The sequence below is a fragment of the Podarcis melisellensis genome (assembly GCF_964234715.1).
Source record: "Podarcis melisellensis genome assembly, chromosome: 13".
Taxonomy (NCBI): Eukaryota; Metazoa; Chordata; class Lepidosauria; order Squamata; family Lacertidae; genus Podarcis; species Podarcis melisellensis.
The window spans coordinates 38,335,180-38,349,515 of NC_138545.1; the positions used below are offsets into that span (position 1 = coordinate 38,335,180).

General features: G+C 48.6%; 1 protein-coding gene across 3 annotated transcripts in view; it reads right to left on the reverse strand.

Annotated features, from left to right (window-relative positions):
* SYT3 (synaptotagmin 3) overlaps positions 1-14,336 on the reverse strand; it is a 54,769-nt gene that overhangs the window by 21,677 nt on the left and 18,756 nt on the right. For 2 of the 3 annotated variants that reach the window (XM_081884153.1, XM_081884155.1), the window contains exons 2-5: positions 11,977-12,409; positions 8,774-8,914; positions 6,151-6,532; positions 2,132-2,684 (exon numbers count right to left, since the gene is read on the reverse strand). In XM_081884153.1, the coding sequence (XP_081740279.1) occupies positions 2,132-2,684; positions 6,151-6,532; positions 8,774-8,909 (1,071 nt within the window). In that variant the 5' untranslated portion in view covers positions 8,910-8,914; positions 11,977-12,409. Of the gene's footprint in view, positions 1-2,131; positions 2,685-6,150; positions 6,533-8,773; positions 8,915-11,976; positions 12,410-13,354; positions 13,475-14,336 lie in introns of those variants that run through there. The other variant, XM_081884154.1, reaches the window with a different exon arrangement.

Genomic DNA, 14,336 nt, shown 5'->3' on the forward strand with positions numbered 1-14,336 from the left:
TACGTACCTATTTTATAATTTTGTTTCTCATCTTCTAATTTTTGTTTGTTCTCTCTGTTTTATATACGTTATAAAATGAAATGAAATTTAAAACTTTACCCAAATAAGTAAATAACCAGCTGACAAGCCCTTCTCGTTTTCAACAGCTGAGCTGCAGGGATGGGTTTGCAGCGCTGTACTAGGCACAGCATTTTCAGAAGTGGGGAGCCTACAGAGTACGGGGTTTATTCATCAGTCTTCCATACTCAAGAGTGAACTGGGTATTGGCTCTGAACAGTGGCTAAGAGCAGGGCTTGTAAGCCAAAAACGCTCAGCAAAAAACTCGCCTCAGCCACAAATTTACTAGGGATGCCTCTTTTCTCGTAGACCCCATGTATGATACTATTAGGGGGTAATATTGCACTTATGAACTAGTGCCTACCAGTCATACTAGGGGTGTGCTGAAATTTTGCAGGATTCCTGTTTCATTAAGAGACATGGCATTTCGGGGCTAGCAGCCTTTGCCAAGAGAGGAGGAGAGACTGTGTTGCGCAGGGCCTTTTTTAAAGTGGCAGTTTCCCCTTAATAAGGAGAAGGGAGCGTCACCTTTCTCGGGAAGAGTGATGACGTACTGCAGCCAGTCAGATTTGTCTATGTAAATTGAATAAATAATCAATCAATCAATCAATCAATCAATCTCATTACATTCAAGCAAAGCCAAATCAGACTGAGGGCAATGCTTCCTACATCACATTCGGAGGTGAAACTTGGTAATTTTGGACCCTGAATCTAATGGACTTACATGGAGGGTACAGGGGCATTGGATTGAGCAGTATGTATTATCTCTGTCGCTTCAGTTGGGGAGGACACAATTAAAATTTCTCTTCTCCCCGCCTGCAAGGAACAGAGAGAAAGAGAGAGAACCCAGCTTGCCAACTCTGATTAAAGAAGGGAAAAAACACCCTCAGCATGTGCAGTTTCACATTTTATAACTCATTTTCAATCACAGCACCATGATTGCTACAGGCTAGATGTGTTCACTAGAGTATAAGCATGGACATTTTGCGCCAGAAAAAAAGAAAAGAAAAGAGGATGATATGTTTTGAAAGTAAAAATAATAAACTGAGCATCTGTAATCGTGTATGTGCCAAGCTGGCTGTCCCTCAACTATAAAACATTTTATGAAATTAAAAGGAAGAGAGTAAGAAGGCTATATAGCGACCAGTCCCAGCGGGCTGGCCACAGACCTGTTTGCTGCAAGCGACAGCTTTTGCCATGTTCTGGGTGATTACTAAGTGGGACCCTGGACTTGGGCCCTGCATTCCAGTCTCAGTTGCCCTAATGCTCATCGGAAGCAATTTGCCAGCAGGTGGGTTCACTGTTGCTTACCAAGACGCAGGATGAGGCAGAAGGAAGATTGGCGCACTGCAAATGCACCAGTGGAACAAATCTGGTGCTCCTACTGGTGCGTTTCCACCAGGGCTGGGTGATAATTTGGTTTTCAACTTCATGATGTATCAGCTAAAGTTCGCAATATACCGATATACAGTGGTACCTCGGGTTACAGGCGCTTCAGGTTACAGATGCTTCAGGTTACAGATGCTTCAGGTTACAGACTCCGCTAACCAAGAAACAGTACCTCGGATTAAGAACCCAAGGTACCACTATACTGTATCACAATATATGAAATAAGGATGGAACTATGTGGAGGCATTGGCTGGCTTCACGGATTTTCCCGCATTGTGATTTTTTTGCAGAGCACGCACACACACACACACACACACACCATGATTTGCAACATATTGCCAGGTCAAAAATTATGGACTTCACACCGGTTTTGGACGATATATCGCCCAGTCCTAACACACATCCTGATCAATGATATATTGCCAGGTCAGAAACTAGGAAACCACTCTCACGATATGGACTTCAAACCAGTTTTGGACAATATATCGGCCAGCCCTAGCTTACACCAAGGAGCAGAAATATGGGGAGGCACAGAGGGCATGGCTTGCATCCACACCCCTGCCCCTCATTTTAACTCTGGTGTATTAAATCAAGTACCTGAAGAGGGCCAGATTTGGGCACACGCTGTCGTTTTGAGGAGCTGCCCACCCCCACACCCCCGCCCCAGATTTATCACCCCGCTCACCGAATGTCCCTCCATGATATCCCTCCAGAGGGGCGCGTCGTTGTCCCTCTCCGCGATCTCCAGCAGGTTGTCGAGCACCACTTGGCCAATGAGGTCGTGGCGGGAGAAGCGGTCGAAATCGTAGATGCTGAAGTGCAGCTTGCGCGAGGGCAGTTCGGCAAAGGGGACGTTGAAGTTAAAAGTCTCGTTGAAAATGGGGTTCAGCGTCTTGCGGTGCACCTTGGTCTGGAACTTCTTCTTGCGGTCGGGCAGCAGGTACATTTTCACGTAGGGGTCGGAGAAGCCGTTGGCGTCTTTAGCGGGCAGGTCCAAGGCCCGCAGAATCCTCACCACCAGCTGCTCGGTGCCGTAGGCGTAGCGCAGGGCAAAGCTGATCCGCCCACAGCTCGCGGCCTCGCCTTTCTTGGAGTCCGACTCGCCCGAGCGCTGCTTGTATAACTCGGGCTTTATTTGCCCAATGCTAGTCACTTGTTCCACCTTCTCCTCCCCTACGTGGACGCCGGTGTCCGGGCTGCTCAACTGCTGTGTCACGGGGCGTGGCAGCGTATTGTACCTGGGGAGAAAGGGGTGGGGAACAGTGGCTTGTGTGACCGTATAGATTAGCCATCATGGGCAGATTCACCGGAGAAATGGAGAATCTTCTGGGCCAAATTCAACTAAGAGGTCCTGCAAATGGAAGTCAGTGAAAAGACTTCCACTAGTGCAATAGGGTTTTCCCCCCTCTCATTCTCCCCACACCTCCAAATCACCTCTGCGGGGGTCAAGAGAAATTCCGACAGGCAGGCGTGAGGAGAGGGGACATTGTTCCATCAAGCAAGTATACCTGAAGGAGTGCCTCCACCCCCATCGTTCATCCCAGACACTGAGGTCCAGTTCCGAGGGCCTTCTGGCAGTTCCCTCACTGCGAGAAGTAAGGTTACAGGGAACCAGGCAGAGGGCCTTCTCAGTGGTGGCACCCACCCTGTGGAACGCCCTCCCATCCGATGTCAAGGAAATAAGCAACTATCTGACTTTTAGAAGACATCTGAAGGCAGCCCTGTTTAGGGAAGTTTTTAAATGTTTGATGTTTTATCGTGTTTTTAATATTCTGTTGGGAGCCGCCCAGAGTGGCTGAGGAAACCCAGTCAGATGGACAAGGTATAAATATTATTCTTATTCTTATTATTTAAAATGCTTGTGCTTATGGAGCAATCTCCTCAACACTAAGTTGAATTCTGCCCTTGGCCAGGGAAGAAAAGCATCTGAGGAGAGAGATAGAGTGATTCCTCATTTTAGAGATTTTTTTTATTTGGTCATAATTTTTTTTTAATGATTTTCACCCAATTGAACAAATTCAATTGAGTTTCATACAGTATGTTCCAAGTCCTTTTATTCACTGCCTTAAACAGAATACTTATTTCTATAATATATACCCTACATCACATTCCTTTATCGTTCCTTTGCTTATATTTCTGGACCTGCCTGTGATTTCATTTGACATTAACAATTTCTCAGATAGTCCAAAAAGATTTTAAAAGCAGCTGGTCTAGATTCCAGACACCTGGAAACACTATTTATTTTCTTTGTCCTCATAACAACCTTGTGGGTTGTCCCCACAATTTTCATTTTAGGGTTGAGGCGCAAGGCCAAGGAATAAGAGCATGAGAAGAACCTGCTGAATCAAGCCAGAGGCCCATCCTAGTCCAACACCCTGTTCTCACAGTAGCCAGCCAGATACCTGCGGGAAACCCGAAAGCAAAGCCCGAAACTTGAGCACAAGAGCACTCTCCCCTCTTGTGATTTCTGGAATTCAGAGCCACACTTCCTCCAACACTGGATGAATGAATCTGCCTAATCCTCTTTTAAAGCCATCCGAGTTGGCGGCCATCACCGCCTCTTGTGGCAGTGAGTTCCACAGTTTCTGTGCCACATCGCAACTTTTCCAAAGAGTTCACAACGGAGGCAACACTTGGATCCTACTTGCCACACTATTCATTGCCCGTTGAGCCTCGACTGTTGAATTTATGCCCCAAATCTGTTGGCAATTTTCCCCTTTAAAAAACCCCCAGTATTCTTAGATAGCTGTTCAATATGCAACTGCTTCGGGTGTTTTCCTGGTCAAGGGAAGGAAGAGCCTGGGGCTTAGTTAAGGGGTCTGTTACAATTCAACATACCAGGCCTCCCAGGTTCATGTCTTCAATGCATACATCACCCACCCTGGACCAGAAGGTCCCAAGGAAGGTTACGCAGTAATAATCAATAAGAAACACAGTACAGGAAACAATCAAACCAACTAAAAACAACAGCACAAACAAAAGAAAATCAGTAAGATGAACAAAGATTCCCAAATGCTTAGGTTAAAAAACGTGCCCCTTCTTTGCAAGCCTTTCAAATATATGCAGAGATTGTGCCATCTAAAAAGGTAAAGGGGTAAAGGGACCCCTGACCATTAGGTCCAGTCGTGGCCGACTCTGGGGTTGCGGCGCTCATCTCGCTTTATTGGCCGAGGGAGCCGGCGTACAGCTTCCGCGTCATGTGGCCAGCATGACTAAGCCGCTTCTGGCGAACCACAGCAGCGCACAGAAACACTTTACCTTCCCGCCAGAGCGATACCTATTTATCTCCTTGCACTTTGATGTGCTTTCGAACTGCTAGGTTGGCAGGAGCAGGGACTGAACAACGGGAGCTCACGCTTTCACGGGGATTCGAACCGCCGACCTTCTGATCGGCAAGTCCTGGGCTCTGTGGTTTAACCCACAGCACCACCCAGAGCCCCAAAGTCTGAGGTATTCCCAGATTTTGTATCCAGCTCTGCCGAACAGATCAGAGGGGCACACATCCCCTCAAATACATATCCCCACATCCTTGCTTGGGGCCACCACTGAGAATACCTTCATCCTACAACTTCCAGCATCCCTAGCTGTTGGCCATACGGCTGAGTCTGATGGGAGCTGGCACCCAGCTTCTGCAGGGCTGACCCTGCTCTCAGGCACCATGGGGAATTAAAATGGCGGCTCCCAGCGTCAGAGTGCTGTCCCCGATCCTCAAGTAACCAATGCCAGAGAGAGCCCATACAAGAGCAATTCATTGGGCCCCTCAAACCTGGAGCTGTCCTTGCTTCATCATTAAGTGTTTGCTCTCCACAGAAATACCACACCCTGCCCATTTCTCCTCCACAACCACCTCCTACAATGACACAAGAACCATTTATTTCTTCGGCTACAAACTCGCTGAAAAGTCTTCCCAAACGGCTCGCAGTGATTTAAAACAAGGCTGTCTCTGCCCACAAACCAGAGGACATGACACAAAAGGATGGAACAGGAAAACAGCACTTCACCTCTACTAGAACGATGATCATGTGTCAAGACTTTCTCCTGGGGTGTGAAATGGGAGTTTTGCACACACAGGCAAACATTCCCCCTAGGATTCTTAGGATTCCAGGTTCAGTCACAGCCCATTGAACTCAATCACTTGAAGGATCAATATGACACTTGAACCCAGGAATTCCAGCGGAGAAACCCTCAAATGAGGTGATCACAACAGATGTCAACCCAGTGGATGGAGTGCTCACTGCAAAAGCATTTGGGCTGTTAGATTCCCCCCACCACCATAAAGGAGAAGAATACAGTATTAACATTCTGGAGCGTTCATACTGTTACCTTTCCCTCTAGCCAGTTCTGTAACCCAAGGGAAGTTCATCAGTCTTTGCTGATATTGTCTAAGGTTGCTTCAGTCTTTCCTACGTTTTTCACTAATTTGGTCTGCTCCTTAACCTTATTTTCTTTCTTTGAAACAGTGGGGTGCTTTGCCAACTATGACTGGGGTTTGAGGTGAGAGGCTCCATTTCCTCTGGATACAGAAAACAGGGGGAGGGGCTGTTTTAATTGCCCTGATCGACAAGCTTATCTGAGGACTTGGCACCATTTGCCTTGATAAGAACAGAATTTCGCAGAAAAGTCCCAATCACTTCTTAAACCGCCCATCCCTCTTTCATCCTTATGCCCACCGCCCCTGGCGACCCTCCCAGCTTCCCAACTCACCTGGGGGTGGGTACCAAGCTTGCAACTTGTTGATGGGAGTGGGCGTTGGGCATGGTGCCCTCCTTGGTGCTGGTCTGGCCTTCCACGGGGAGGTCAGGGGAGGTCTGGCTGACCTTGAGGTTTGCCTCGGGGTAGGAATCCATATCGAGGTAGGACCTTTCGGGCATCTCGGGACCCAGCTCCACCCGCTCGGCCAGGAGGTCCCCGAAAGGCGAATGGTGGAGGTGAGCATGGAGGGGGTGCTCCTTGCGCTGCGTCTGCGAAGAGGAGCCCTTGTCCCGCCAGGGGATCCAGCACAGCTTCCACGAGACGAAGAGGGAGACGCCCAGCAGCACGATCCCACAGAAGGTCACGATCACTGACAGCAGGCTGACCAGGATCTCTAGGGGAGAAAAGTGGAGGGGCAGATACCACGACGGGAGGTCAACGGCAGGGAGGTGGCTGCTGTAGGCGCCTGGCATCTTGGTCACCGGCCCAGGCACGTCCCCTCTCCTCTGCTGGACCCTGTCCCCTACCCTGCCCAGGACACCTGAACTATTATTGCCAATGGCCGCAGGCCAGGGGGCTCTGCAGGTCAATGGCAGGGCCGCTTGTATGACTTGGTTGACACTGTCAAGCCAGCGATGGCCTCATGCAGCAACCGTCTCCAGCACCCTCTGGGGCCTCGTCTACTCAGGACGGAACAGCCCGGAACCTGGGCGATGTCACCAACTGCCAGTAGAGGCCTTGTGAATCTGATCCCTCCTGCGCTGGCAGCCAAAGAGCAGGTAAACAAGAATAATTTTTACCAAGTAATTTTATTCAATACAGTGGTACCTCGGGTTAAGTACTTAACTTGTTCCAGAGGTCTGTTCTTAACCTGAAACTGTTCTTAACCTGAGGTACCACTTTAGCTAATGGGGCCTCCTGCTGCTGCCACGCACGATTTCTGTTCTCATCCTGAAGCAAAGTTCTTAACCCGAGGTACTATTTCTGGGTTAGCGGATTCTGTAACCTGAAGCGTATGTAACCTGAAGCATATGTAACCCAAGGTACCACTGTATTCACAGAGAGAGAGACGAAGGAATTCAGTCTCCCAAAGATAATGGTGTTGCTCTCAGTAAAGTCCCACCCCCCTTGGTCTCTCCTATTCTACGTTACCCCTGCGTCGGCTAATCTGAGCTTTCTGCCTCGGAGCGCTCAGTTCCACTACTCTCAAGGCTCACCTGATCCTGGGGGGGTAGGGTTAGGAATGATTTCCAAAGACCCCGAGTCTGTCAGCTGTCTCTCCCCTGGTGCTGCTGCTTCTTCCTGCTGTTCCTCTCCCAATATTTCCCAGCTTCTCCCCTCTGCAGCCTGTGAACTATGCCCTTCTTCAAACCACTGTTCTAAATCTATACTGTCCTCTTCTCGGGAAGGTTCAAAAAGGGGGGGGATAGCAATCTCCACCTTTCCTCCTCAGTCCAGCCCCTGGCACCCTGGCAGACAAATCCACATAACCCCTAATGAGATTGTGAACCACCCAGAGATCTATGGATGAAGAGCAGTGTACAAAATAATAATAATAATAATCATCATCATCATCATTTTCTGCAGGTTTTAACAGAAAATATGCTTCAGGAGCCACTTGTCTCAAAATTTAGATATGAATAGATCGTACATAATAATTAGAGAACTCAGCTTCCCAGAGGTGAAGTCTTAGGCAGCTCAGTTGGCTAGAGTGTGGTGGGGATAATGCCAAGGTTGAAGGTTCGATTCCCATATGGGACAACTGCATATTCCTGCATTGCAGGGGGTTGGACCAGATGGTCCAATTCTATGGATCTAAGCACAAGAGGTATCATTGGGCTACGGGGAAACCCATCCCTCAAGATGTGGAAATAGTAATAATGATAGTAATAAATTAGGGTGATGGGGGAGAGACCCGAAACAGTCTACTGAGGACTGAGCATGCTCAATGGCCGCAGGGCCATCTGCTGAGGGAAGAAAACGGATGGAAGACAATGGAATGGAGTCCCCTGGAAAACAGATATGGCTGACTGGTTGGCATCTTGAACAAAAGGTCTCTCTTGTATATCCAGCCTTCCAGATTTCTCCATTGCTAAAATATGCCAAGACTGCCTCCCATTAAATCCTACTCTTGCTAGAGACAGCCAGCACAACCCGTGCCCTAATAAATACCCCAGCAATGAAAGTTTAAACAAAAAACTTCCTGAATTTTATTTTATTTTTAAAAATAAAATTGGAGGTAATTTGCGTTTTTGCAGCAAGAGCTGACATGTTTACACCTCTCAATTCAAAGCATTTGTCCCCACCCCACCACCCACGGGTTGTTGTTTTTTTTTGCTCCAGCAAAAGCAGTGAGGACTGGAAACTTGATTGTTTTAAAATACAATTGCCAGGATCCCACAGATCCTGTCAAGACTGCATCTTCACATTTGGTTGGTAAACACGGACCACCTGACACGCCATTTGCCTGAGCGCCAGCGTCAACCATTGAGAATCTGATATTACCCTAACATTCCCTGTGCCTTCCCCCTCACCTCCATGGACTCCTGGCTGCGCCTAGGCCACGATTCTTCCTCCTGTTGAGATCCTTCCCCTAGATATGGGTCATATCCTCCCCTACCTCTAGGCTCCTCACCTGAGTTGATGGGACCCACATGGCCTGTCAGTTCCTGACACTTCTCGCGTTCCTGGGCAGCGCATGTGTTGGAACACAGCACATGAAGAAGCTCCATTGCCCTGCGGTGTCTGTCTTCATCATAATCTCCCGACATGATGCCTGAAGACAGGACAGAAAAAAATATTTTTCAACATATATTTAAGGAGGGAGGGGGACAACCAAGGTCATGCAAGTCTTTGGGGCCACGGTTACCTCAGAACCGAAGTTCAGTGTGGCTACTTTTCAGCGCGACACTGATTCTCAATGCTCACGGAAGTGGGTTCACAAGAGGCTACTGCCTATAAGGTCCTGGGTTCATTCCCCACCATCCCCTGGTAAACAAATCAGGTATGCAGGTAGGGGGGAAAGATTCTCTGCTTGAGGCCCTGGACAGTGGCTGCCAGTCAGAGTGGACATCACTAGTCTGGCCTGGAATAAGGCCAGCTCCCTGTGTTCCTAGAAATGCGTCCTATGTCTGCTCATTATTTGGGGGCAACTGGGCTGCCGCTGGAAACGGCTGCATCTGTTCCATTGAGATTCTGCGAGGAAAAGGGAAGCCTCGTCCATCAATGTGACAAAACCGTCACCCCTTAGAACAGGCTTCCTAAGCCTCGGCCCTCCAGATTTTTTTTGGCCTAGAACTCCCATGATCCCTAGCTAGTAGAACCAGTGGTCAGGGATGATGGGAATTGTGGTCTCAAAATATCTGGAGGGCCGAGGTTGAGGAAGCCTGCCTTAGAATAAGCCGTCCTGGGCCTCTGTTTAGAGCTACCTTGTGGGGAGACCAGCTTTGGTCCTCCCTACCTAAAAAAAACTTGCCCAATTTCCTACAGGCCTACTTGGCATGCCAACTTACTTTACCCAGAAAAGCAGTACCGTCGTATAAAGGTTAGCTTCGCTGCCGCCCGCCAGCATTTTAAAAGCCCCGGACAGCGGAAAAGTCCTCCGCTGTCCCTGGGCGATCTTAAAATGCTGGCGGGTGGCAGTGAAGGCTTTGCTGGCGGGTGGCAGCGAAGGCTTCGCTGCCGCCCGCCAGCATTTTAAAAGCCCCAGACAGCGGAAAAGTCCTCCGCTGTCCCTGGGCTTTTAAAATGCTTAAAAAGATCGCCCCGGACAGCGGAAAAGTCCTCCGCTGTCCGGGGCTTTTAAAATGCTGGCGGGCGGCAGCGAAGCCTTCGCTGCCGCCCGCCAGCATTTTAAGATCGCCCCGGGACAGCGGAAAAGTCTCCGCTGTCCCGGGAAGGCAGGCGGGGGGGAAGCAAAGACTTTCGCCCCCGCCAGCCTTCAGAAGAGGTCGGGGGACAGACTGTCCCCAGACCTGGTCTGAAGGCGGTTCGGTTTCCATAGGAACGCATTAATTGATTTTTAATGCATTCCTATGGGAAACCGTGCCTCGCAAGACAAAAAACCCGCAAGACAAAAAACCTTGCGGAACGAATTAATTTCGTCTTGCGAGGCACCACTGTATTAGTCAATCTTTCTCAGCCTAGCCTACCTCACAAGGTTGTTGTGAGGATAAAATGGGAGAAACCACGTGTGCCACCTTTGAGTTCCCCGGAGGAAAGGGTGGGCTGTAAGTGGATTTTCTATGTGACGTCCCCTCAGGAAAAGTATTGGGGTTGGACAATTAGATTTGCAGCATATGAACCTCACCCCTTCCTGCAAACACCCCGTTTTCCTTTTGAGCTGGGATGTACTTTGTATACAGTGAAGGGAATGTGGAGCAGTCTAGATTGAAAGGCTTCTCCTCCAGTAACCCCTGACAGAAGCGTCAAATGTAGTCAGCCTGTGTTCTGTTTATTCCAGGCAGAAAATAGAAAGGCAGGCAGACAAGGGCAGACAGCAGGAGAAGCAACATGACCTTTTTTCAGGGTAATAGGCATTTATAGGGAGGGCTTCTGGTTTCCTGACCAATCCGAGCTTGGGATTCCCCATTTCAGAGAATTGCAGATGGGAGACCAGGAGCCAAACTGGACCTTAACCAGGGAAATGAGCTCGATTCTCTTGTAACATGTCTGCATGGGGGCCACATTTGCAAAGCAGAATCAGTTTTTAGGCAGCCTTGGCAAACCTGCGCTCGCTAGACGGTTTTGGGGAGGCATTTCCTATAGGTAACTTCGACTTGAAGGGCTCTCCTCAGCCAGATGGGGCACTGAGGTGAAACACGGTCCACAAGGCATATAAAATGGAGGACATGTTAGGCCCTTCCAAAAGGGACATGGCCAGTTGCTAAGGAAGCAAAGGAGTTTAATGGTGGATTTTGGATATAATGGAGATGTAGAAGATTTGGATTATTATAAAAGATGCAGGAGGAAATGACTAACTATAGGACCCACAAAGGGGAGGAGGGAAGATTATTTGGAATCTTGTTTTTATGATGTATGTTGGATATGTGATTGCAAAACTTTAATTTGAAAAACCAGATAAATAAATGTATAAAGAAGGGGAGAAGAAAAGGATTCGCTAAACATCACTTCCTGTTCCCCAACCGCTGCTGTTTTGTGGTTCAGGTATCAAACTCAGGACGCAAGGGAGAAACGTGCTAAGAGGAAGGCACGCTTGGCAAATCCACACCATGATCAACTCCTGCCTGGAAACCAATGTCTCCACTGCGGAAGAACGTTTGGATCCAGAATTGGCCTCCACAGCCACTTACGGACTCATTGTTAAAACCATGTTTATGGAAGACAATCTTACTTGGCTACAAGTGATCGCGAAAGAAAGAAAGAAAGAAAGAAAGAAAGAAAGAAAGAAAGAAAGAAAGAAAGAAAGAAAGAAAGAAAGAAAGAAAGATGGGGAGATTGGCCCTGGAGGAGAAATGCCAATGGCTGCCCCACATCCCAGGACCGTGTGTGGAGCTGATGGACATCATGTTGAGGAAAGACAGTGGAACATTTCCCTACAGATATAGGCCTACGGGCTTTCCCTCAAGGTTAGATCACCACTGGATCTAATTTTGAGGATTAAAAACAGTTGTTTCAGTACTTCTGGTCCCATAAGTGCAGTTGGTGTCTATGCACATTTTTTTTCTTTGCTTTGCAGAGCGCAAGATGACTGGCAGGTCCCTACCCACCATGAAACTTACAACCAAACATTCAACACAGGGGGAAACAGGGAAGTAAGGAGATGAGAGGCAGGAACCGCCCTTTTGGAAAATGAACGTTAGCGCTCTGCGCTCTCACCTGGTCAGCAAACTGGTTCAGGGGATGGCTGTCAGGTTGCTTCCGTGTTGCCGGATCCAGGATGCCAACCAGTCCAGGTCAATGCCAGCAAGATGCCAATACCAAGTCCCTGGGGATCTGAGTCCGTGTGGAAGCAGCTGCAAGCCGGAAGCAGGGCACCCAATCTGCCATCCGGTGAGCTGCTGGGTCCATGGGTCACCAAGTGGGGAAGCGGCAGGGTGAGAGGGGTTGCGCCCTCTGCTGAGTGCACGAGGGAACAATCTGCAGAGGCGAAGAGAGTCAGTAGTCCTGGCTGGCTTTGCTATGCCTGGGTGGCGTGCCCAATCCCCAGCTGTCCCTGGGGGGCTTCTTCATGGCGGGAGGGGGCTGTTGTCTTAAGTCCTTGGCGAAATTGCACCGCTGCAGTTGCCACCCTCCTTAGTTCCGTAGGCACCTGCACGGATACAAAGGCTAGTTATTTGGGGTGGGCTCATTCCCACCTCCTGTTGCTCCCATTCTTCCCATAACCACCCCCAGCCACATCACTTAGAACAGAGCATATGGATCTCTAGCACCCCCACCACCCCAACATCCTTTTTGTAAGCCCAAAGACAGCTGCTTCTGTCAGTTTGCATTTCTTAGTACAGACAGTATTGATCTGATGTGTGGAGATCTTTCCTATTCTACTTAATACAAGAAGGTTCAAGAAGTTTCTATGTGAAAGAAGCAGGAAGGTTTTTGTTGTTTGGGTTATTTCCTTCTGGGAAGCTGAGTACAGCTGGCTTAAACTCGTTCTGTTATCTTTCTGTCAAGGTCATGCTGACTATAATAGGGAGGCCAGAAGGAGCCCGAGTTTCACTTATTTTCTCTATTCTGTCTCTTTGTTCTAGTCTGGTGTTCTGTATGCTATAGTGCTAAGGTTTAGCCTTATTATAAGTATTGCAAGTTTCATTGTAAGTGCTGGAACTGGATTTTTCACGGACTGTGCCAATCCTGAATGTGTGGGATCCGTGACCATTATGCTCATTTGCCTTCAGTAAAGCTCTGCTGGATGAAGTACAATTGCCTTTGGTCTATGTTATAAAACTCTGCATCGTGTTTAAGTTTCTTCCTCCGCTGGCGCTGGCAAGTCATCTTCTTCCAACAGGCTGAAAACAAGAATAGTGGAAGCCAAGACACCTGGGTTTTTTGAGAGCTATCTGGTGGGATTGGGCAGTCACAAAGTAAGAGAAATCCAAATTCTAGCGCTGGGAATTGGTTATGCCAGGGTTCTCACAAAAGAAACACTGTTTGCGTGGTGCCCATGGGCACAATGATGCCCTCCTGGTGCCCACAAAACCTCTGAGGTCCCCCCACACCCTTCACTGCCCCCTGGCAATCAGATAGGGAAGGTGTTTACCTTTTTCTTCATCAAGCAGAAGGAGGAAGTTGGAGGAGTGCCATTCTTTCCCACATCCTCTTTCAGCTAGATGTGCTTTTCGAGGCTCGCATCGATATACCTCAGCCAGTACAGCACATTTCTCTTGATCCCAGGGTTGTGGGTTCGAGTTCCACACTGGGTGAAAGATTTCTAGCCCTCGTGGTCCCCTCCAACTCTACAAATCTATGGTTCTATGGTCCACCTTTTACCCAGATCCCTTGGAAAAGCGAAGTGTGCACACATTTTCTCCCTTTCTGTCTCTCGAGGAGGCAGCGGGTATGTGTGTTACGGGTCTCATTTGTGGGATGGAGAAATGAAACAATCAGAGGGGGAGGGACCTACAGCGCTCGCTCAAAAACTGGAGCATATTCACGGGCCTAAAAAAACACCAGCAACGTTTTAGAAGAATTAAGAGGTGGCAGTGACAAAAAGGCATCAACGCCCAGATTCTCTAAGCCAAGAGTGTGATCTGGGCTAAGTACACGCAAGACTTGGGGCCCACTTCCAAGATATAGGCTGCATACACACGTTCAAAGTTCATTATGTCCCTCAAAGAATTCTGGGAATTGTAGTTTGCCCCTCATGGAGTCACAATTCCCAGCAACTCTCAACAGATGACACTGCCCATAATTCTTTGAGGGCAGAGAATGTGCTTCAAATGTTCTTTAAAGGTGAGTGGGCAGCCATAGGGTTGTAACCAACGTCAGTCAAGCTCAGAGCAGGCCCACTGAAATTAATGGAAGCTGCTGACTTGGATCCTTTTGGGTTCCACACAGGTTTACTGTGAGTGAGTCCCTCCAGTTATACAGGTGCAGAGTTTCTGAGGGAGGGGCAAGACAACTTAGGTTCTCACTGTCAAAGATTACTCTATTACATTACTGAGTGCCAGCAGCATTTTCTGGGCTCGCTGTACGTTACCTGGGACCTCTGCCCCACCTGCGATCTATCGGCAAGAGCTGCT